This window comes from Dama dama, chromosome X (genome assembly GCF_033118175.1).
Source record: "Dama dama isolate Ldn47 chromosome X, ASM3311817v1, whole genome shotgun sequence".
NCBI classification, from domain to species: domain Eukaryota; kingdom Metazoa; phylum Chordata; class Mammalia; order Artiodactyla; family Cervidae; genus Dama; species Dama dama.
In genome coordinates this window covers 61,008,210-61,034,026 of record NC_083714.1, presented here as the reverse complement: position 1 = coordinate 61,034,026, position 25,817 = coordinate 61,008,210, and the positions used below count along the sequence as shown (strand labels likewise).

The 25,817-nt window shown below is 40.1% G+C and overlaps 1 protein-coding gene across 1 annotated transcript in view; it reads left to right on the top strand.

Moving 5' to 3' along the window:
- Positions 1-2,390: 2,390 nt before the first annotated feature.
- The window catches only part of TRMT2B (tRNA methyltransferase 2 homolog B), a 48,288-nt gene continuing 24,861 nt past the window's right edge, over positions 2,391-25,817 (top strand). Inside the window, 9 exon segments of the mRNA XM_061137579.1 lie at positions 2,391-2,410; positions 2,524-2,535; positions 3,715-4,035; positions 4,714-4,768; positions 6,077-6,121; positions 6,124-6,213; positions 7,561-7,600; positions 7,603-7,644; positions 9,437-9,507. Of these exon segments, the coding sequence (XP_060993562.1) occupies positions 2,391-2,410; positions 2,524-2,535; positions 3,715-4,035; positions 4,714-4,768; positions 6,077-6,121; positions 6,124-6,213; positions 7,561-7,600; positions 7,603-7,644; positions 9,437-9,507 (696 nt within the window).

Genomic DNA, 25,817 nt, shown 5'->3' with positions numbered 1-25,817 from the left:
GGAGAAATAAGAAAGCCTTCCTCAGTGATCAGTGCAAAGAAATAGAGGAAAACAACAGAATGGGAAAGGCTAGCGATCTCTTCAAGAAAACTAGAGATACCAAGATAATAAATATTCTATGCAAAACTGAGCACAATAAAGGACAGAAATGGTATGGACCTAACAGAAGCAGAAGATACTAAGAAGAGGTGGCTAGAATAAACAAAAGAACTGCACAAAAAAGGTCTTAATGACCCAGATAATCATGAGGGTGTGATCACTCACCTAGAGCCAGACATCCTGGAACGAGAAGTCAAGTGGGCCTTAGGAAGCATCACTACGAACGAAGTGAGTGGAGGTGGTGAGATTCCAGTTGGGCTATTTCAGATCCTAAAAGATGATGCTGTGAAAGTGCTGCACTCAGTATGCCAGCAAATTTGGAAAAGTCAACAGTGGCCACAGGACTGGAAAAGGTCACTTTTCATTCCAATCCCAAAGAAAGGCAATGCTAAAGAATGCTCAAACTACTGTACAATTGCACTCATCTCACACGCTAGTAAAGTAATGCTCAAAATTCTCCAAGCCAGGCTTCAACAGTACGTGAACTGTGAACCTCCAGATGTTCAAGGTGGTTTTAGAAAAGGCAGAGGAACCAGAGATCAAATTGCCAACATCTGCTGGATTGTCAAAAAAGCAAGAGAGTTCCAGAAAAACATCTACTTCTGCTTTATTGATTACACCAAAGCCTTTGACTGTGTAGATCAGAACAAACTGTGGAACATTCTTCAAGTGATGGGAATATCAGAGCACCTTACCAGCCTCTTGAGAAATCTGTATGCAGATCAGGAAGCAACAGTTAGAACTAGACAAGAAACAACAGACTGGTTCCAAGTAGGGAAAGGAGTATGTCAAGGCTGTATATTGTCACCATGCTTATTTAACTTCTTTGCAGAGTACATCATGAGAAACACTGGGCGGGATGAACACAAGCTGGAATCAAGATTGCTGGGAGAAATGTCAGTAACCTCAGATATGCAGATGACATCACCCTTATGGCAGAAAATGAAGAACTAAAGAGCCTCTTGATGGAAGTGAAAGAGGAGAGTGAAAAAGCTGGCTTAAAACTCAACATTCAGGAAACTAAGATCATGGCATCTGGTCCCATCACTTCATGGCAAATAGATGGGGAAAGAATGGAAACAGTGACAGACTTTAATTTTGGGGGCTCCAAAATTATTCCAGATGGTGGCTGCAGCCATGAAATTAAAAGACACTTGCTCCTTGGAAGAAAGGTTATGAGCAAACTAGACAGTATATTAAAATGCAGAGACATTAGTTTGCCAACAAAGGTCTGTCCCAAAGCTGTGGTATTCCTAGTAGTCATGTATGGATGTGAGAGTTGGACTATAAAGAAAACTGAGTGCTGAAGAATTGATGCTTTTGAACTGTGGTGTTAGAGAAGACTCTTGAAGGTCCCTTGGACTGCAAGGAGATCCAACCAGTGCATCCTAAAGGAAATCAGTCCTGAATGTTCATTGGAAGGACTGATGTTGAAGCTGAAACTTTAATACTTAGGCCACCTGATGCAAAGAACTGACTCATTGGAAAAGATCCTGATACTAGGACAGATTGAAGATGGGAAGAGAAGGGGATGACAGACGATGAGATGGTTGGATGGCATCTCTGACTCAATGGGCATGAGTTTGAGTAAACTCAGGGAGTTGGTGATGGATAGGGAGGCCTGGTGTGCTGCAGTCCATGAGGTCACAAAGAATCGGACACGGCTGAGGGACTGAACTGAACTGATGTTAACACCTGAACTCTGGGCCAACTTACATTTATCCTGTTAGAAATTTAACCACCCCCCCCCACCAGAATGCTTCCATGTTATGACAGTTACTTTCTTTAGTACTTTGTAAACATACAAAATGTTATATGGCTAAATATTATAGCACTCATGTCAGCTTCCTTTAAATTACTTAGTGATCATGCATACTAATTTTGTGGTAATAGAGCCATGGAAGAATCTTTGTTAATAAACCTATTCCATAATTAAACTTTAAATATATTTCATTCTGAATTAAAGTATGACTTAAGATGAAATCCAAGGTAGAGGGCAAGGGCAAAAAAGTTACTTCATGACAGATCAGTGAGGTGTCTGAGTCCATTCACGTGTCCTGGGTGTTTAAAAAAGTTACACATCAATGATCACGCACCATTAGATAAATAGGCAACAACACAAAGTCTTGTGTTGGGAAAAAGGGATTACTACCTCTTTTCAAAGTGAGGTCATTCACCTGTTCTAACACTTCCAGTTTTTGACTCATAGTTATTCCCACTATTCTTTCCCCCTCTGCTCCCTTCCTTTACTATTGCCACCCCCACTCAGTCCCATACTGTGTTTAAACATCATGACAGTTGTAATTAACATGTACTGAGTTTTTCCCAGGCACTGGACACTGCGTTCTGAGTTTTACAAACATCATCTCTATTTAATGTTTCGCTTAGTGCTTTTTATTAATTATCCTTTGTTAACTCTTGCAGCTACTCTATAAGGTAGGTGCCATTATTATTTGCATTTTGCAGATGAAAAGGAGGAAGATCAGAAAGAATGATTAACCTGCCAAAGGCCACCTAGCTAGTAGGTGATAGAGCCAGGGAACTGCCCAGGTCTTCCTGACTCTAGGGTCTGTACTCCTAAGGTCTCAAACTCTCTTTTGTCCCTACTGCCTACCATTTCCCATTGCCTTATTTCCTGTTTTTCTTTGGACTCAGACTTACTGAATGGGTCAATGCTCTTGCCAAAAGTCATCTCCCTTGGCCACCAAGCTCTGTAATCCCCTGATTCAGCTGGGTTACCAGCATCTCATCTTGCTTTCCAAATATTGCCTTTCTCCCAGGTTTTGTCATTTTGCTCTTATCTTTGCTAAAAGCTCCTTTTTAATCTTGTAGACACTTGACTAAGTCTCTCACCCTGACTTCTCTCCTGAATTGTACTGCTTCTCTACTTGTTAGATGTTTCCACTTGGATGTTTCCTTACCATTTCAAACACATGCCTCAAACATGACTTTGCTTTTTATTAACCTCTGTGTTTCATCTTAATTTTTCTATGTAAAGCCTCCATCAGCTTACAATCGCCTTCACAATAAAGTCCACATTTTACTCAGGCATTAAAGTTCTTCCAAATAACCCTTTGGTGGAACTTTTCAACCTGATTTCCCCTGTTCCCTAAAATGAACTACCATTTTAGCCAGGTTGATCGAGCCACTGTCCTTCAAATATCTGATTCACCTCCCTGCCATCTTTTAAGACCCAGTGCATGTTCTGCTTACTGTGAGAAACCTTTCCTGAGCACTCATCAGGAACCAGGCATAGGGGATTATTTCGTCTTTTCCTGTGTCCATGCTTGGTCTCCTAAATTACTCAATAGATTATGACCTTTGTAACCCCTCTGGTATCTAGTGTGGCACAGTGCCTGGCACATAGTCAGTACTTACTAAATATTAGTTGGTTGATGGGTTGTTTAGTAGGAGTGTAGAATGGAGAGGGACTGGCCACAAAAGTGTGTCCAGAGAGTTGAACCCTTTTCTGGAGGACAGATACTATCTTTTCCTCATCTTTTTATATTGGGAGCCATAGCCAGTGCTTGGAGCACAGTAATTGAGTTCAGCCAAGCAGTGACTCTCTGCCAGGCACTGTGCTAGGTGCTGGGTAAGGTTTCTAAATGAATGAAGGACTTTTGAAGTTGTTCTTCTGTTTCCCTACTTCTGTTTGTCCACCATTCCTGCTGGTGAATTTCAGTGTTTCTGTTGTTGTCAGTTATTAAGAGTCCCAGTGCACAGCCCAAGATGCTTCCTCTCCAGAATGGGTCTCTTCTCCAAACCAGGGCTGCTCCCCTGGTATGCCAGAAAACCTCCAGGTTGGTCACAGCTCTTTCTGGGCTCAGCATGTAAAGAAAACTTCACCCAGGTGATAGCCAAGAAACATCAAAGAGGACAGGAAAGTCAGAAGAAACCAAGACATCTTGGACCACTAGATGATTTCTGGCAGGAAAGGTAAGGCCCTTCCCTTTAACAAGTCTGAATCTCTGGGCCTGTTGAAATTCTGTAGGCTTGATGTGCAATGTGGTGTTGCAAGGATTCAGAGGGCACCTCAGGTAGGATACCCAGGACAAACTGAAAACATCTAAGGAATGCTGGCGGAAATGCTCTGGGACTGCAGAAAATATTCTTGTCTTTATATGTGTTTTTGGCAGAAAGGGGATATTAAACTGTGATCCTGTGTCTAAAAAGGTCCAGGATAGGTCTGCTGAAAACAAGGGACTTGGAGATGAGATGGATTAGAAATGAATAGTCCCATTGCAGTCATGCAAATACAAATACACCTCATTTTATGCAACAACTGTGTTTTCTAAATCAAATTATATTTTAAAAGCGTTAGGGAGGTGAGCTATTTAAAGGAACCCAACAGTGAAGCCTTTTTGTAATATGATTAATTACCTCCTGATAAATCTGGACTTTTCTTATATTAGGTTTGCCCATCTGTTCAGCTTTGTTAAGCAGATAGCACCAAAATGGGCTCTTCTCCCAGACTCTTATCTCCCCGGGGGTCTGAGAGTTAGAGAATGACGAGTAAAATGCCTGAGCAGTTGGCGGCAGGAAGTACTTTTGCGGAGTAAGAGGCTCAGTACATATTTAGATATTGAATTAGGTACCTGGTTTATTTTACTCAAGGCTGGCTGATGTTGTGACACCACTCTGGAGGCTGAGCTATGAAGAACAGCTCAAGGTAGGGACCCAGCTCAAGTCTTCACTATTCCATCCCATCAGGTACTAGAGTTGTAGGAAACTTGGCTGGAAAGCTCTACCCGGATGCCCCAACAGGTCCTTAGAAAAGCAATATGCTAATGAATCTGAAATTTTCACTTTAGGCCAGTTATGTCTTCCAAACACTAGAGCCTTATATCCAAATGCCTGTTTCCTTTCTTCCTTGATTTTTTTTTTGTGTTTGTGATACTTACAGCTGTGTAGCAACTGTTCTTGCTTCATATATAGATGCACTTGCCAACATGGTAGCCACTAGCTACATGTGGCTATTTAAATTTAAATACAGTCAATTCTGCTCTAATGCTTGTTTTGAAAATGAAAATTTGTTCCAACAGATTGAGGTATTAGGGAACAATTGAACATAATGCAGATTTCATGTTTGCTTAGGAATGACTTCATCCATAAGAAACACAAGATAAAAGGGTATCCATACCCAGCTGAACTGAGCTGGGTATGAATTCATAAAATGACACATGTACACATATCATACATCTCCCGGCTTCCCCAGTTCACTGAGTGTGTTATGAGCCACAACCATTCACATCTGCTATGAGAACTTTCTGTTCCACCCACATAATCCTCTTTTCACCATCTCATGGTAACTCACAAGTGGATAGCCACTTCCACAAGCAAGTTTCAGGTCTTTGTGGTAACGTGCCATCCCATTTATACATTGCTTAACCATTTAACATGCAGAAAACTGTGTTGTTTTTATTAGTTTCCTACATTTTCTGTGAATGTAACTGATAAAAGTTTGGAATGTGAGTGCACAACCCCATTTTCCTGTGAGCCCTGTGATTTGTTTGGAGTATTGTGCATAGTATGGAGTAAGAATGCTTGTCATACATGATAGCAGAGCCAACTGCTATTAAAATGAAATAAGGTGAAAAATTTGGTTCCTCAGTTGCATGAATCACTTTTCAAGGGCTCAGTAGCCACCTGTAGCTAGTGTAGGCTGCCGTATTATAGAGAACATAACACCAATAGAGAACATTTCCATTATCACAGCAGGTCTACTGGACAGCACTAACATATAGCTAGAATGTTCAGTCTGAAAGGTCAGATAGAACGATGAGTTTACACAAGAGCTCACTTAACCTTTTCCCAATACCATGTTAGATCTGTGGCTGTCCCATCATTCTGAGTTCCTTATCTGCTGAGACCATGACCCAAGGATTCATGGGACTACTTTCTCTCATCCTGTTTGTTTTCTATTCTTTGAGTTGATACTGCTGAAGTTGTTTGTTTCATTGCTTATGTTCTTTTGCAGGTGAAATTTGAAGCTCAGAAGAAAATTTTTCAGAGACTAGATAATTTTACCTTCAAGGGCTTAATGGAGTCAATATGACAACAACTGGACCCAGATCCAAGGGGCTCTGTTGTTTTCTCCATCCTATTATACCTTCTGTAAGTCCATACTTCCCTATCCTTTATCTACTAAGTCTCCTTAATTGCTAATAATATCAGTTAATACTTACCTGGGCACTTGCTGGGGACGAGGCTCTATGCTAAGTGAGTAACATGCATCATTGTCTTGTTTTACTATTTCCAGTCACACTGAGGGGTAGACACTATCATTTTACAGATGAATACTTGAGTCTCAGTGATTTTATTACTTTTGTCTATTTTAAATTTTAAATTTTTGGCTGCACTGAGTTTTTGTTGCTGCACACAGGCTTTCTCTGGTTGCAACAAGCAGGGGTCTATTCTTTAGTTGTGTTGTGTGGGTTTCTCATTGTGGTGGCTTCTCTTGTTGGCAGAGCACGGGCATTAGGGCATGCAGGCTTCAGTAGTTGTGGCACATGGGCTTAGTTGCTCCATGTCATGTGGAATCTTCCTGGAACAGGGATCAAACCCATGTTCACTGCATTGGCAGGCAGATTCTTAACCACTGCACCACCAGGGAAACCCAAGAGGTTAAATGATTTGCTGAAGGACACACATCTAGAAAGTGCCAGATCTAAGGTTTATACTTAGGTCGATCTGATGCAAAGCCACTTTTTCAACCAGTACACATTGCTACCTTCTTAAAAAGATCTCAGACTTTGGAAAACTTATAATGAGGCTGCAGAGAGTCAGAATTTAATTTGTGGCAGAGGTTGACAACCTATGGCCCAAAAGCCACATCTGCTCTGCTGATTGATTTTGTAAATAAAGTTTTATTGGAACACAGCTGGGCTCACTCATTATGGATTATCTGTGGCTACTTTTGCACTGCTATGGCAAAGTTAAATAGTTGTGATAGGGACCATACGGCCTGCAAAGCCTAAAATTATTTACTCTCTGGCCCTTTATTGGGTTTCCCAGATGGCTCAGTGGTGAAGAATCTGTCTTCCACTGCAGGAGACGCCAGAGACATGGGTTTGATCCCCGGGTTGGGAAGATCCCCTGGAGAAGGGAATGGCAAACCACTCCAGTATTTTTGCCTGAAAAATTCCATGGGCAAAGGAGCCTGGTGGGCCATGGCCAGGGGTCACAAAGAGTTAGACAAAACTAAGCACACATGCACACTTCCTTTATGGAAAAAGTTTTTCAGCTCCTGCTTTATGGAAAGATTGGGACTCTTTTTCTTCTATAAAGTGTTTATGGAGTGCTTTTATCTTCTCAGCCATGGACTTTCATGTAGTCATACCTCCCAATCAAGCATCTTTTATTTTTTTCTCATCCAGAGAACACTCTTTCATTCTTTGTATTGTTGTCCTGCTTGGTTTTAATTGACCTGTTGTCCCTATCCTGTCCTTCTGCCTTCTCCAGCCTGTCATTGATGGCTACTGAAATAAGTCCACCTTCTCTGTGACAATCCACAGACTGTGGGGTACTACCTGGGAACTTGGAGAGGTCAGCTGAAGCATGTGCCTAGTAGAAATAACAAACCAAACACTGAGAGGAAAGGGGAGGTTGCAGAGAACAGTGTCTGTGGGAGTGGAGAGGAGTGGGAAATATGGTGGATTTAAAGGAGAAGGTTGAATTTGAAGCCTTTGATGCCCCATGGACTGTAGCCCCACCAGGTTCCTCTGTCCATGGAATTCTCCAGGCAAGAATACTGGAGTGGATTGCCATTCCCTTCTCCAGGGATCTTCCCAACCCAGGGATCGAACCTGGGTCTCCTGCATTGCAGGCAGATTCTTTACCATCTGAGCTACCAGGGAAGCCCAAAGGAGAAGGTTGAATTGGAAGCCTCTGATTCAGAGCATGATCACAAGGTTAATTGGAGATGTGGTATGTATATATACACAATGGAATATTATTCAGCCACAAAATAATGAAATAATCCCATTTGCAGCAACATGGATGGACCTAGAGGTTATCGTATTAAGTGATGTAAGCTAGACAGATAAAGAAAAATATTATATTGCTTATATGTGGAATCTAAAAAAAAATAATACAAATGAACTTATTTGCAGACCGGAAATAGATCCACAAACACAAAACAAATTTGCAGTTACCAAAGGGGAAAGTGAGGGGAAAGGATAAATTAGGAGTTTGGGATTAACATAGACACAACATTACTATATATAAAACAGATAACTAACAAGGACCTACTGTATAGCACAGGTCCTTGTGCTATATATTAGACTATACTGAATATTCTGTAATAACCTGTAAAGGAAAAGAATCTGAAAAAGAACATATATATGTATGTGTGTATATATCTGAATCACTGTGCTGTACATGTGAAAATAACACAAAATTGTAAATCAACTATACTTCAATAAAAAAGACATAAAAAAACAAGGTTAATTGGGGATACTTTTTGGTGAGTAATTATTCTATTATAGTGCTAGCAATCAACCTCTGCCCCCAGCTTTCTTCCTGTAAAAACCATATGCCTGAGACCTAGTAAGCACTTCATCAATGTTAATGCTGGTACTGTTGCTCTCTCATTATCATCACTGTTGTCATCATTGTCATCATTATTGTCTTCGTTTTATATTACTTTCTGTACTGACAGCGGTCTCCTGCTTATTAGAGAGATGCCCTTTCTATTTTACATCCCTAAGTCCCTGAAAATTAGAGCTTTCTGTGATAAATCTACCTTAAAAGAATTGGTAGGGAAGGTGAGTTCTTTGAGGGAAATCACACTGTCATATTTCTGAGACTTAATTCCAGTATCCATTCCCAGATTCCATTCCTGAACTTTCCATTTGCCCATTTTCAATAAATCCACTTGAAAAAACCATCTTTTTATATTAGTCACACTGTTTAATATCCATATGCCTTAAACTACAGTTCATTAGGGCAGGCACTTGGGTTTCTTTTTTCCCCCCTGTGTACTGAATTAAATGAGTATATGACGTCAGTGTTCTGTTATTCACTAACAGAAAAACAAAACCCATTACATTTTATTTCCCTCTTAAAATCTGAACAGAAAGCATACATTGTCATATCATGCATTTGTGGCACGAGAGAAAATATTGAGAACTAGCTCTGTTAAGAATAGGTGTTTTAATGGCCAGACCAGGAAGCAGGTTTTTCCTTTGAAAAATGTCTTTGAGCATGAATTAGGTACTTTGCTTCTTCACATCTGCATATGCCTCTTTGGAGGAGAGGATTTGAGTTGCCAGACATTCTTCTACATTATCTTTTAGGAAGAAAACCATGTAAATCAAATTTTTTTTTCTTTCCATAGACAGGGACGTAGACTGTGTATGGTTTAACCATCTGAAAAACATCCCTGAGAAACACAATCAAGTGGCACAGGTAATAAGGAGCAAAGAAAGGCTGGTTGAAGATGACCCAGGGCATTGCAGTCTAACTACAGCAACCCTGACATTTTAATAATAGAGCCGCATCTAGTGCTGCAGGGGAGGAGGGGTTCTGTTCTGAAAGTGTACCTCTTAACGTCAGAGAGAACATTGCTAGTGTTTCATTTCAGAGAGGATGGAGAGGAGGAGAGAGAACTGCATCCATTATTGCAAATGTCAAATGTCCAAGGAATTTAATAGGGGGAAAATTTAGAACATAGAGGTACTGATGAGGACAGGATAGCAGGTAGCATATGTCTGAAATAGTGGGAAGGCTAGTGTTTTCAGCAGAACAAGGTTGAAAAATATAATGAGAGATGTCGGAGTGGGCATAAGACATCTACATCATGACATTTTTACATCCTTCTGTTTCATGTACCCATTATTTACTGAGTACCTACTATGGGTCAGGTACTGTGGTAGGTGCTGGGGATCCAGGGATGACTCAAACATGATGCCTGCCCTCCTGGAACTTAAAAAGGCAAAAGCCTTACTTACAAGGACTAAACAAGACTCCCAACTGACATACTTGTTCCCTATTTATACTTACCAGTATCCATCAGCTTTCTGACACTTGGTGGTTCCTTCTGATGGGATACATCTTGACCTCAAAGATTTCCTGGCCAGGACATAGCTCTCATCATAGCATCATTCTCCAAAAATCTTCCTACATGACCCTTATCAGCATCTTCTCCCATTGTATTCAGTGACTATTCTAAATTCTTACCTCTCCTCGAATTTCCTATCCCATCACGTTTACCTTTGCTTTTGACAGATGGCTGTGCGTGGTTCTTCACTGGAAAATTAAGACCATCAGATGAGAACTCTCTTAGCTACTTCCCCTACCATCTACCAATTTTGCTGAAACCTTACCCCCCTTTTTCCTCCTATCTCATTGAAATGCTGTCATTTCTCCCTGTCCAAGGCTGTTCTTCTTGAAACACCATCATGGACTCATCTCCTCTCTCCCCAGGATCCTTGCTCCTTCATTACATTCCCTCTTTTACCTATTTATTTACTCCTTTCCCCCACCTCTGTCAGCTCTTTTCTTTCAGTTCATAAGCATGCTCAGTATATTTCATCTCTTTAAAAAAAATCTGATGGTTCTTGCTTCTGCCCCTAATAATCCCTAGAAATCAATCTTTCCAAAGTTATCAGTGACCTCTGTTTTGCCAAGTTTAATGGAAACTTTCTGCCCGTAACTTATTCAACTTTTCTCTGCCTTTGGCACCACTTCTTATTCTTATTTTCCTCCTTGGGAACACTGTTTTTGTTTGGTTTCTGTGATACCATTCTCTGATGGTTTTCCTCCTGTTTCACTGGCCAAAATCTCTTAGTCTTTCTCATGGGATCTTTTTCTCATTTTATTTCCCATGATAAGTGTTGGTGTCCTCCAGAACTCTGCCCTTGGCCTTCTTTTTGAATATAATCATGGGAGATTGCACACCCCTATAGCTGATGATTGGAATCAGTCAGTCAGTTCAGTTGCTCTGTCGTGTCTGACTCTTTGCAGCCCCATGGACTGCAGCACAACAGGCTTCCCTGTCCATCACCAACTCCTGGGTTTTACTCAAACTCATGTCCATTGAGTCGGTGATGCCATCCAACCATCTCATCCTCTCATTCCCTTCTCCTCCTGCCCTCAATCTTTCCCAGCATTGGGGTCTTTTCAAATGAGTCCGTTCTTCACATCAGGTGGCCAAAGTATTGGCGTTTCAGCTTCAGCATCAGTCCTTCCAATGAACATTCAGGACTGATTTCCTTTAGGATGGACTGGTTGGATCTCCTTGCAGTCCAAGGGACCCTCAAGAGTCTTCTCTAACACCACAGTTCAAAAGCAGCAATTCTTTGGTGCTCAGCTTTCTTTATAGTCCAACTCTCATGTCCATACATGACTACTGGAAAAACCATAGCTTTGACTAGATGGATAGATAATTGGAATGACCACCTATAAATTGACAACTCCTAAACTTATATTTTCATTCCAGCTCCCTCTTGAGCATTGTCCTGCAGAGCTCTTCAAGTCAGCATTGGCCCACATCAAGATTTCTCAACCTCTGCACTATTGACATTTTGAATTGAATAATTATTTATTGTTTTGGGCTGTTAGGTGCACTGTAGGATGTTTAGCAGCATCCCTGGCCTCTGCCCTTAGGGACCATCAATCAGTTGTGACAACCAAAAATGTCTCCAGATATCTTTTGTACAGTACAATCACCTCTGGTTGAGAAACATTGCCCTAAACTAAATTTATCCTCTTCCCTTTCCAAGTGTGCCCTTTTTTTCTCACCTTAGTAAATGGTAGCAACATGTACTAGAAACATATATCATCTTTGACTTCTCTTTTTTATGGCTGGGCCATGCAGCTTCCAGGATCTTAGTTCCCCAGCTAAGGATCGAACCCATGCTCCACTGCAGTGGAAGTGCAGAGCCCTAACCACTAGGCCAGTAGGGTATTCCTCTAGATTTCTCTGTCTTAATCCCACCTCTTCCTCCTCAGCCGCATCTAATTATCTCCAAGTCCTTTCAGTTTTCCTTTCCTTTTTTTTTTTTTTGGTGCTGTGGGGCAGGGGTGGGGGTTCTTTGGTTTTGTTATTTATTTATTGGGTTCAGTTTTTCTTTCTTAAAATATCTTGACTCCACCCTCTTCTTTCTATTTCCATCACCATTATCACTATCATAATCACTGCCACTCCAGTCCAAGCTTCCATCTTCTCTCAGACTGCTGCAATAGCCTCCAAATTGGTCTCACTATTATTTAGGGTCTGTTTGTTATGCATGTGTGTGTTCTCAGTCATTCCATTCTTGTTTGACTCTTTGCGACCTATGGACTGTAGCCCACCAGGCTCCTCTGTCCATGGGATTCTCCATGAAAGAGTACTGGAGTGGGTTGCCATGCCCTCCTCCAGGAGATCTTCCCCATCTGGGGATTGAAGCTCTGTCTCCTGCATTGTAGATTCTTTGCCCACTGAGCCAGCTGGGAAGCCCCTATATTCTTATGACTCTATAAATATTCACTCCTGAGCTAAGTAGATATATTAAGATTTTGTTTCCTTTATTGTACTATTTTTTTCTTTCATTTTGTATTATGGAAAATTACAAACATATTAAAGTATAGAATGGTATAACAAACCACATATACCCATTACCAAGCTTCAGTAACTACCAACACGTGGCCCAACTTGTTTTCGCTGTACTCTCGCCCACTTTCCACTAACCCCTTTGGATTTGTTTGAGGCAAATTCTAGGCATTATATTATATAATATGCAAATACTGCAGCTTGAGTTTTAACATAAAGGACTTAAATTTTTAAACATAATTTCATACTCCTATCACACCTGAAAATAAGCATTTATCCCTTAATGTCATCAAATACCTAGTAAACGTTCAGATTTGGCACTATTTTATCTCAAAAAAGGGGCTTCCCTGGTGGTTCAGATGGTAAAGAGTCTGCCTGCAGTGCAGGAGACCTGGGTTTGATCCCTGGGTCGGAAAGATCCCCTGGATAAGGAGATGGCAACCCACTCCAGTATTCTTGCCTAGAAAATCCCATGGATGGAGGAGCCTGGAGGCTATAGTCTATGGGGTCGCAAAGAGTTGGACGTGACTGAGTGACTTCACTTTCTTTCTTATCTCAAAACGCTTGATTGTTACAGTTGGTTTGTTCAAACCAAGATTCAAACAAGGTATACACATTGCATTTGATTAACATGTCTCTTTAGCCTCTTAATTTATAAGTACCCTTCCCTATTAATTTCTTTGTCCCTGCAGTTTACTTTTTGAAGAAACTGGTTGGTTTTCCTGTGGAGATTCTCACTTTCTGGATTTTGCTGATTGAATCTCCTTGATATCATTGAGTGTTCTTCCTCTATCCCCTGTATTTACTATGAGCTGGTTGATGTAGAGTGTTTATCAGAATCACGTTTGATTTTTGGCAAGGATGTTGTTTATACATAATGTCTAATGGGCTGTCTTTTGGTGATGTTAAGATTGAACAGTTGATTCAGGTATCATCAGTCTCATCCACTCATTGAAAAGTTCCCTGTCAGCTTTTCACCTAATGGTTTAGCTGTCTTTGGTGATCATTGCATAGATCCATTATTTTAGAAAGGGGTTGCAGTGTAGTGATATTCTAAATCTATCATTTATTAGTGAAAATCCTTATAGAAATAACTTTTCCCTACCAATCCTTTGATTACTCTAAGGTACTCTTACAAGAAAGGCAGGATAAATCCTTGTTTCTTTGTCCTTCCTCAAAAGGTGATCAGTTAAATGTGTTTATTTTGGTACCATTATGAATCATAAATTTTTTTAGCATACTTGATATATTTCAATCTACCACAGCTACTAGAGTTTTCTTGGTACTCAGAATATTCCATTTTTGGCCAATTGAAACCTCTTTAGGTTGCTTATGAACCCTAGATGGCCCTGATAGTTCTAGAATGATAGGATATCCTATTTCTAGCATATCCAGTCCATTTTCTGTTTAGGAGCTGAAATCAGCCGTTTCTTCAAGGGATCCTTGTCTCTTTTAATGGGAAATGGCAGGGTGCTAGGTGGGTGCATATTTATACTAAGTTGGTCATATTTCAAAGCCTCTTTAGGTGGACAGTGCTAGGAAATATTTTTTAAAAGAAAATATATCATGAATTTATAGCTATATACCCAAATCAAATTAAAAATTACAGAGTTTTTACTTAAATCCTTTGATATTATATTTTTATCTCCTATCTCTTAGAGTAAAAACTTTAGTCCTGACAATATTAGCATAATTACAGCATAATTAGTATTAGCATAATTGACCCTTGAACAAGGCCACAGTTAGGGGTGCCAACCGCAGTACAGTTGAAAATCCACCTCTTATCTGTGATTCTTCATCTGTGGATTCAACCAGCCATGCATCATATAGTCCTGTAGTACAGGTTTAGTGGAAAAAATCCTCCTATGAGTGGACCTATGCAGTTCAAACCCATATTGTTCAAGGGTCAGCTGTACCTGTTTATTCTATATGAGTCTTTATGCACAATTTCGGAACAGTTGTACTAATATTACTAACAAATGGTTACTGAAAAGAGTTCGAGATCTCTGTCCAGTTCTTTTTGTCAAATTATTGTGACTGTGAAGGAATTCATCTCTTTGTAGTTACATCACCAACTTGACACTTGATACATGGTTTTTTTTTTATTCCCCCTCATTCTGCTTGCTTTCAAATTTTAGGGATGGATTTTTTTTTTTACTTTTTCCTTTTGATTGAATTCTTAAAATAATTTTATAAGATATTTACATGGTTTCAAAGTCAAATCTACAAAATGAAAGTGTATTTAGAGAGTTCTAGCTTTTACCTCTGCCCCGTCTACTCAGTTCCCTTCCTTCATCTACGGGTAACATTATTATTCACTTTTATTTATTTTTGAAAAATGGAAACATATTTGTATCTCCCCCTTTCTTAGCTAAAAGGTAGCTTAATGTGAACATGGTTCTGTATCTTTTTAAAAAATTAATTAATTTATTTTAATTGGAGGCTAATTACTTTACAATATTGTAGTGGTTTTTGCCACACATTAACGTGAATCCTCCATGGGTGTACATGTGTTCCCCATCCTGAACCCCCCTCCCACCTCCCTCCCCATCCCATCCCTCTGGGTCATCCCAGTGCACCAGCCCTGAGCGCCCTGTCTCATGCATTGAACCTGGAGTGGCGATCTATTTCACATATTATAATATACATGTTTCAGTGCTGTTCTCTCAAATCATTCCACCCTGGCCTTCTCCCACAGAGTCCAAAAGTCTGTTCTTTACATCTGTGTCTCTTTTGCTGTCTCACATATACGGTCATCATTACCATCTTCCTAAATTCCATATATATGCATTAGTATACTGTATTGGTGTTTTTCTTCCTGACTGACTTTACTCTGTATAGTAGGCTCCAGTTTCATCCACCTCGTTAGAACTGATTTAAATGCGTTCTTTTTAGTAGCTGATTCCATTGTATAATATTGTAATATTCCATTGTGTATACGTACCACAGCTTTCTTATCCATTCATCTGCTGATGGACATCTAAGTTGCTTCCATGTCCTAGCTATTGTAAACAGCGCTGTGATGAACATTGGGGTACACATGTCTCTTTCAATTCTGGTTTCCTCAGTGTGTATGCCCAGTTTTTTTCCATTTAATAATGTACTTCATTTTTAAAAAAAAAAAATAGCTGCTTAGTTTTATGTAATGTGATGAATTTGAAAACTTTTGGTTCCATTGACTTGATTAATTATATCATTTTCTCATTGGCTTAGTTTTCTATGAACCTTTTGCTTTTTATCTTTTCTGAGTGCTCTAAGAGCTCTGTTGAACATTCATCAATATTATCCATATGGTCAAAAACTTGAGTTTAGTTTTTTTTCCCTGAAGAGCTTTTTTCTGGAGAATCCATGCTAGGCTCCTGAGGGCTTCTGCTTGACTGTTACCTTGGGACTCCTTTTGCTGTTCTCCTCCTGTCCTTCCCCCTGTTTCTGAGATCCTCTTTTTCTGGTTTACATCCTCATTTGGCTGGAATACAACCTCCATTAGCTTCCTGAGGAAGGATGCCTAGGAATAAGAGTCTTTGCATGTCTATAAATGTCTTCATTCTTTCCTGACATTTGATTGAGAGTTTTTCTAGATATCAAATTCTAGATTTGAATCATTTTCCTTTATAAATTTGAAGACTTGGTTTCACTGTCATCTGACTGCTGCTGCTGCTGCTTCTGCTGCTAAGTCGCTTCAGTTGTGTCCGACTCTGTACAACCCCATAGACAGCAGCCCGCCAGGCTCCCCCGTCCCTGGGATTTTCCAGGCAAGAGTACTGGAGTGGGAGGCCATTGCCTTCTCCGCATCTGACTGCTAGTGCGGTGTAAATCTAAATGCTACTTGAAGTTATATTTCTTTGTAGATAATCTCTCCCCTCTTTTTCTGTCTAGAAGCTTTTAGGAAATCTCTTTATCCCTGAAACTTCATGAGCATGTGGCTCTTCTTTCACCCATGGTGGTGGGCACTTTGTAGCCTTTGTTAACCTAGAAGTTAACACTTTCAGATGTAGGGAATTTTCCTGTGTTATTTCTTTAAATATTTTTTATTTTTATTTTTTGTCCATGCCACTCAGCTCATGGGATCTTAATTCCCTGACCAGGGATTGAACCCTGGCCTTTGCAGTGAAACCGCCAAGTCCTAACCACTGGACTGCCAGGGAATTCTCTATTTTTATTTTATTTTTTGAAGTATAGTTGATTTACAGTGTTGTGTTAGTTTCAGGTATACAGCTAACTGATTCAGTTATACATGTATATTCTTTTTTTTTTAAATTTTTTTATTAGTTGGAGGCTAATTACTTCACAACATTTCAGTGGGTTTTGTCATACACTGATATGAATCAGCCATGGATTTACACGTCTTCCCCATCCCAATCCCCACTCCCACCTCCCTCTCCACCCGATTCCTCTCGGAACATCCCACCCTCGCCTTCTCCCACAGAGTTCAAAAGTCTGTTCTGTATTTCTGTGTCTCTTTTTCTGTTTTGCATATAGGGTTATCATTACCATCTTTCTAAATTCCATATATATGTGTTAGTATGCTGTAATGTTCTTTGTCTTTCTGGCTTACTTCACTCTGTATAAGGGGCTCCAGCTTCATCCATCTCATTAGGACTGGTTCAGATGAATTCTTTTTAATGGCTGAGTAATATTCCATGGTGTATATGTACCACAGCTTCCATATGGGAATGCAAACTAGTACAGCCGCTATGGAAAACAGTGTGGAGATTTCTTAAACAACTGGAAATAGAACTGCCATATGACCCAGCAATCCCACTTCTGGGCATACACACTGAGGAAACCAGATCTGAAAGAGACACGTGCACCCCAATGTTCATTGCAGCACTGTTTATAATAGCCAGGACATGGAAGCAACCTAGATGCCCATCAGCAGATGAATGGATACATGTATATTCTTTATCATATTCTTTTCCTTTATAGATTATTATAAGATGTTGAATATAGTTCCCTGTACTGTATAGCAGATCCTTGTTGCTTATCTATTTTATATATAGTAGTGTGTATATGTTAATTCCAAACTCCTAATTTATCCCTCCCCTAATGCTTCCCCTTAGATAAGTTTGTTTTTATATCTGTGAGTCTTTCTATTTTGTAAATAAGTTAGTTTGTGTTATTTTTTGAGATTCTGCATATAAGTGATAGCATATGATATTTATCTTTTTCCTGTCTGACTTAATATGGTAATCTCTAGGCTTATCCTGGAATGTGAAGTCAAATAGGCCTTAGGAAGCATCACTACGAACAAAGCTAGTGGAGGTGATGGAATTCTAGTTGAGCTATTTCAAATCCTGGAAAATGATGCTGTGAAAATGCTGTACTCAATATGCCAGCAAGTTTGGAAAAGTCAGCAGTGGCCACAGGACTGGAAAAGGTCAGTTTGCATTCCAATCTCAAAGAAAGGCAATGCCAAAGAATGCTCAAACTACCGCACAATTGCACTCATCTCACATGCTAGTATAGGAATGCTTAAAATTCTCCAAGCCAGGCTTCAGCAATACGTGAACCGTGAAATTCCAGATGTTCACGCTGGTTTTAGAAAAGGCAGAGGAACCAGAGATCAAATTGCCAGCATCCGATAGATCATCGAAAAAGCATAAGAGTTCCAGAAAAACATCTATTTCTGCTTTATTGACTATGCTAAAGCCTTTGACTGTGTGGATCACAATAAACTGTGGAAAATTCTGAAAGAGGTAGGAATACCAGACCACCTGACCTGCCTCCTGAGAAACCTGTGTGCAGGTCAGGAAGCAATAGTTAGAACTGGACGTGTAACAACAGACTGGTTCTAAATAGGAAAAGGAGTATGTCAAGGCTGTATATTGTCACCCTGCTTATTTAACTTATATGCAGAGTACATCATGAGAAACGCTGGGCTGGAGGAAGCACAGGCTGGAATCAAGATTGCCGGGAGAAATATCAATAACCTCAGATATGCAGATGACACCACCCTTATGGCAGAACGCGAAGAAGAACTAAAGGGCCTCTTGATGAAAGTGAAAGAGGAGAGTGAAAAAGTTGGCTTAAAGCTCAACATTCAGAAAACTAAGAACATGGCATCTGGTCCCATCACTTCATGGCAAATAGATGGGGAAACAGTGGCTGACTTTATTTTGGGGGCTCCAAAATCACTGCAGATGGTGATTGCAACCATGAAATTAAAAGATGCTTACTCTTTGGAAGGAAAGTTATGAGCAACCTAGACAGCATATTAAAAAGCAGAGACATCACTTTGGCAAGAAAGGTCCATCTGCTCAAGGCTATGGTTTTTCCAGTGGTCATGTATGGATGTGAGAGTTGGACTATAAAGACAGCTGAGCACGGAAGAATTGATCCTTTTGAACTATGGTGTTGGATAAGACTCTTGAGAGTCCCTTGGACTGCAAGGAGATCCAGCCAGTCCATCCTAATGGAGATCAGTCCCGGGTGTTCATTTGAAGCACTGATGTTGAAGCTGAAACTCCAATACTTGGGCCACCTGATGCGAAGAGCTGATTCATTTGAAAAGACCCTGATGCTGGAAAAGATTGAGGGCAGGAGAAGAGGATGAAAGAGGATGAGATGGTTGAATGGCATCACTGACTCAATGGACATGGGTTTGGGTGAACTCCGGGAGTTGGTGATGGACAGGGTGGCCTGGCGTGCTGTGGTTCATGGGGTCACAAAGAGTCACACATGACTGAGTGACTGAACTGAACTAGGCTTATCCCTGTTGCTGCAAATGGCATTATTTCATTCTTCTTTTTTAATGACTGAGTAGCATTACATTGTATACATGTATATACTATATCTTTATCCACTCATCTATTGATGAACATTTAGATTGCTTCCATGTCTTGGCTATTGTAAATAATGCTGCTATGCCCATTGGAGTGCATGTATATTTTCAAATTATAGTTTTATCAAGATATGTGCCCAGGAGTAGGGTTGCTGAATCATATAGAAACTCTATTTTTAGTTTTTTAAGGAATCTCCATACTGTTTTCCATAGTGGTTGCACCAATTTACGTTCTTACCAATGGTGTAGGAGGGTTTCCTTTTCTCTACACTCTATCCAGCATTAACTATTTGTAGATTTTTTGATGACGGGTATTCTGACTGGTGTGATATATTATTTTTTAAATTATCTCCTTTCTCTCATTTTATATGTTCTCTCTATACTGCCTGTGTTTAGACTTTGGACTTCACCAATTAATTCTGTAGTCTGCTACTCACTCCTCTTCTATTTGCCATCTCTTTCCCCTTTTGTTCTTTTTATGAAATTTTCTTGACATAAATGCCAACATTTTTATTGATTTTTTTCTACTACCTTTTAATTTTAAAAAGCTTTTCTTGTTCTCTCATTGTTCATTTTGTATAGCATCTTCTCTTTTTTAGTAATATATGTGTGTGTATGTATATATATATATATATATATTTTGTTGTTGTTGTTGTTCAGTTGCCAAGTCATGTCTGACTCTTTGTGACTCCATGGAAGAATGCCAGGCTTCCCTGCCCCTCACCACCTCTTGGAGTTTGCCCAAGTTCATGTCCATATATACACATATATATAAATATATATATTTTGCTTTTTTTCCCTGTTCATTGAATTATCTGCTTCCTTTAGGAATATTTTTTCTTGTTTTTTTTTTGGGGGGGGGGCACTGTCTTTTGCAATGGAGGCTTTAATCAAATAGCTGGTTGGTACTTGCCTGACTTCATATTTAAAAATGAGGCCTTAAAAATTGATTGGCAATTCATCTTGAATGGGTTTGTTGATTCTTTGCTTCACTGCTGGTGCTTATGGGTGGGGGCCCATGTCTCTGTATTGGGAGATCATTACTCTGAGACTTTTCAGTTTCTTGAGAGAATTTGTATTGAATTTTCCAGTGTCCATTGCTCTGCCACCACTCTGCCTGGTATTTCCAAATTCAGAAATATGTGTTTTATGTGTTCATTTTCTCCTGAGGAAAAAAGAATCCCCAATCTCCTGCTATAGAAGGATAGAGGTTTTTGGTAGGATGAGGTTATTTACCAGTTTTATGTCCAGACTTTCAACTAAATCCTGTTTTTAGCTCTATGCCTTATTCTACCTCTGCCTCCTATAATACCTTGAACTTCAAGTTTGAGCCTTTCCAACTTGTGTGGAGCAGATAAGGTTTATATTTCATCAGATCCCCCTTTGTAGGTAGTCCAGATGTAGCTTCCTTCATCTTGCTAAGTCAGTTGCCACTACAGTCTGCTTTGCTTCTTTTAAAACTTTATTTAGAAAAAAATAATAAAACTTTATTTAGTTTGCTCTTGTTGTCTTCTCTCCCATTATCTCTATTCTTTCTTTCATTCATTCAACAAGTACAATTGAGTACTAAGTGCCAGGCACTATTTTGGGTGCTTAGGATATAATAATGAAGAAAATATCCCTTCCCTTGTGAAACTTACATTTTAGTAGGGGGAGACATATTTTAAAAAATAATAAAGTAAATTATATAGTATATTAGAAAATGATAAGTGTAGCTGTGGTCTGAATGTTTATGTCCCTCCAAATTTTATATGTTGAAATCCTAACCCTCAGGGTAATAGTATTACAAGGTTGGGGCCTTTGTGGGGTACTTAGATCATGAAAATGGAGCTCTCATGAAAGAAATTGTGCCCTTATAAAAGAGGCCCCACAGAACTAGGTTGTCCCATCTGCCATGTGAGGTTATAGTGAAAAGACAGCCATCAGTGAGGAAACTGTCACCAGACACTTAATCTGCCAGAATCTTGAGTTTGGATTTCCCAGTCTCCAGAACTGAGGAATTTTTTTCTTTATAAGTCACTTAGTTTACGGTGATTTTGTTTTAGCAGTCCAGACAGACTAAGATAAATGCTGTGGGAAACCTACAGCAGGATAAGGAGGATGAGAATTCATAGGTTTGGGGGAAATGTGGGTTGTAATTTTAAATGGGATCAAGGCAGACTTCATTGAGAAGCCTGAATACTTGACATATATACTGATACTGATACTTGAATAAAGCAGTTCTCAACTGGGTGTGCTAGTTGCCTAAAATGGGTAGCCCTTTCCTTCTCCAGGGGACCTTCCCGACCGAGGGATCAAATCTGGGTCTCCCAAGTTGCAGGCAGATTCTTTACCATCTTTTATTTTTTCCACAGGAGACATTTAGCACTGTTAGAGAAATTTTTGGCTGTCACCACTGGGAGGAGGTTGGACAGTGCTGCTGGTATCTGTCTAGTTAGTAGAGGCCAAGGATGCTGTTAAAACATCCTGCAATGCAAGGAATTGACAATAACGCCAAGGTTGGGAAGCTTTGGAATTAAGACTTAAAGGAAATGAGGCTATCTGCCATGTGGAGGTCGGAGGGAAGACCATTCTAGGCAAAGAGAACAGCCATGGCAAAAGCCCTAGGGTAGGAGTGTGGCATGCTTTCTGGAGGAACTGAAAGTACACCCAGAAGAGGAACAGGAGATGAGGTAAGATGATTAATATGGGCCAGAACATGTAGTACCTTAGAGGTCATTGTGGGGACTTTGGCTTTTATTCTGAGCTATTCGAAGTTTTGATTGGAGGAGGAGGAATTTCCTGATTTAGATTTTAAACAGGAGCACTCTGGCTGTGGTATTGTGTATGAATTATTGTGGGGAAAGGTAGAAGCAGGTTTGGAGGCCCTGTGGTAATCCATTGAGAGAGATGTAGGCCAGTGGGAGCAGCAGTGGAGGTGGGTATATCTTGAAGATAGAACTTCAGGATTTCTTGATGGATTGAATGAAAGATATAAGAGAAAGAGAGGAGTGAGAGATGGCTCTAGGTTTTTGGGAGGACAAAATGGAACAATGGAGTTACTATCAACTGAGTTGGAAAAGGCTGTGGCAGAGCAGATTTGAGCAGGGGGAGGTTAGTAGTTCAATTTTGTATATAATGCACTGAGATACCTATTAGGCATCTGAGTGGATATATTAAATAGGTAGTTGGATCTGTTAGGATGAGGTTCAAAAATTGGAAATCTTGGAGTTGTTAACATGTAGATGCTATTGAAAATCATGAGACTGGAAGACATCCTCAAGGGAGTGTAGGTAGAAGTGAGAACAGGGACTGAGCCCAGGGGCACTCCCATTTTAAGAGACCTGAGAGGAGAATATGAACCAGTAAAGGTGACTGAGAAGCAGCAGGCAGTGAGGTCGGAGGAAACCAGGAGAGTATGGTATGCTAGAAGCCACGTGAAGACTGTGAACTGAGGAGGAGAGGCTCATCAGCCATGTCAGTGCTGCTGGTGGGTCAAGATGAGGATTGCGAATTAACAATTCTGCATACCATAGGGGTCATTGGTGACTGCAACAGAAGCTGTTTTGGTGGAATAGTGGGGACCTGATTCAGGTGGGTGAACAGGAAGTGAGGAATGGGAGGCAGTGAGTATAGACAATTCTTTTGAGAGTTTTGATACAAAGAAGAGCAGAGAGATGGAACAGTGGCTGGTGGGGAAAGTGGGGTCGAAAAGGTTACTTTTCTTTTTAAAGGTAGGAGAGTAAGAAAGGCATGCTTATATATTGATGGGAATGATCCAGTAATGAGGGATGAAAATGATGCAGGAGAGAAAGAAGGGAGAATTGGTGGAGTAATGAGTTTAAATAAGTTTATGTTTTTTATTTTTCTATTTCATTTTAGTGGGATTTTTAAGAGGAATAGTCTGTTATTTTAACCAGAAGGCCCTTTCACTCTTAAAAAAATTATTTTATTGAGGTATAATTGACATGCAGCATTGCCTAAGTTTAGGGTGTACAGTGTGTTGATTTGATGCATTTATGCAGTTGATCCTTGAACAATATAGGGATTGGGCACTGACATTCTGCAGTTGAAAATCCACCTATAACTTTATAGTCAGCCCTCCATAGCCTTGGTTTTCCCATATCTGTGGTTCTATATCTCAAGTTCAACTAACCCCAGATTAAAATAACCACAGATAGTGTAGTACTTCTTTATTGAAAAAAACCTACATGTAAGTGGACTCACATAGTTCAAACCCATGTTGTTCAAGGGTCAGCTGTATATTGTAATATGAAACTTGGCATTCCCATGTAAGAATAGGAGTTTCAGCCTCTATTTTGTAAATAAATAAACCAAGGCCTTGGCTCATACAGTGGAGAAGCTGTATTTCATATTTACTTACCCATTATCTTCCAGGTCAGATTGAGTTTTTCAGTTTCCATCCTTCTAGGACCTCAATGACATTTGAATTTTGCCTCTAGAAAACATTAATTTCCAACCAGCAAGTAAACAACAGTTGAACCAGTCTTTTAATTTTTTTCACAATTTAAAAAAATATTTTTTGACTGCATTGGATCTTAGTTGCAATTCGTGGGCTCTTCATTGCATCATGCAGGCTCAGTAGTTGTGGCGCTTGGGCTTAGTTGCCATGTGGCATGTGGGACACTAGTTCCCCGACCAGGGATCGAACCCATGTCCCCTTAATTGAAAGGTGTATGAGGCTACCAGGGAAGTCCCTGAACCAGTCTTTCTTTAAATCACCAACTTCAAAATTTGGGAAAATATGTTCAGTATAGTTAAGCATCTTATGCTGCATTTATATGAAATTATAGCAAAAGTGATCAAGTGCACCCTTAATTGATTTTTACCCTTTCAGGCAGTACTGGCTTTTGGTGTAACTCTCCCTTCCATGCACAATTTTGGGTTTGTTTGAAAATAGGGTGGACCCTGAACACATGTATTATGAAAACAAGAGGACCTAGTAAATCAGATAATGTGTCCTGTTGTCTTAGCAACTGGCTTTTGTTTGAAGGTTGGCTTTAAGGATTTTTGATATCTCAACAACTCAATCAGGATTGCTTTTGACCTGTGTTTACCAGGACAAGATGAAGGATCTGACTAAGCTATGGTATAGTTGGCACCTGGTTCCATGAAGAAATATAGAAACAATGGGCTTACATTAGGAGGTTATAATAAAAATGGAATTATAGCAGCTTAGTAGTATATTAGGAATTGCTGCCAGGAGGAATTCACAGAAATGGAAGATTATTGTATGCCACATTATGCATACAATAAACTGAGATTCTACATATAAATACCTTTGCTGTTCTTTCATACCTTCTCTCAATAATAATTATTGAGCACCCATTGTATGCTAGACTCAGGGTACAATTCTGTGTCTTCATGGAGCATACAGTTTGAGCTACAATGGGTAGGATCCCTCTGTAAGGTCATAGGCAGGAATCATATTTCTTATATCACTGCATTAGTTTGCTAGGGGCGCCATAACAAAATACTGCACAGACTGGGTGGCTTAAACAACATAAACTTGTTTTCTCGAAGTTCTGGAGGCTGGAAGTCCCAAGATCAGTGTGTCAGCAGGTTTGGTTTCTTTGGAGGCCTCTTTCCTTGGCTTTCAGATGGCTGCCTTTTGCTGTGTTCTCATGTGGTCTTTCCTCTGTGCACATGTGCATCCCCAATGTCTCTGTGTATCCAAATTTCCTTGAGAGAACAGTCAGATTGGATTAGGGCCCACCCTAATTGCCTCATTTTAATTTAATTACGTCTTTAAAGGCCCTCTTTCCAAACATAGTCACATTCTGATGTACTCGGCGTTAGGACTTCAATGTATGAATCCTAGAGAGACAGTTTAGCTCATAATACTCTATCCTCTGGCCCCTCAAAATTCATGTTCTTCTCATATGCAAATACAATCATGCCCATCCCAGCAGCCCAAAATTCTTAACCCATTCCAGCATCAATTCTTAAGTCTTAAATCTTATCTAAATGAAGTATGGATGAGAGATACCAATCAAGGTATAAGTCATCCTGGGCTTCCCAGGTGGCTGGACAGAGTAGCCTGGCAGGCTATAGTATAGTCCATGGGGTCACAAAGAGTCAGACCCAACTGAGCAACTGAGCATGCATGTGCAGCCCAGGAAGCCCTCACTCACATTGGGCTTCCCAGCTGGCGTAGTGGTAAAGAATCTGCCTGCAATGCAGGAGATGGGGATTTGATCCCTGGGTCGGGAAGATCCCCTGGAGTAAGAAATAGCAACCCTGTCCAGTTTTCTTGCCTGGAAAATTCCATGGACAGAGGAGCCTGGCAGGCGGCAGTCCATGTGGTCGCAAAGAGTTAGACATGACTGAGTGAGTGCATACACACATAATTCATCCTAAGACAGAATTTCTCTTTAGCTGTGAACCTGTGAAATGGAACAAGTT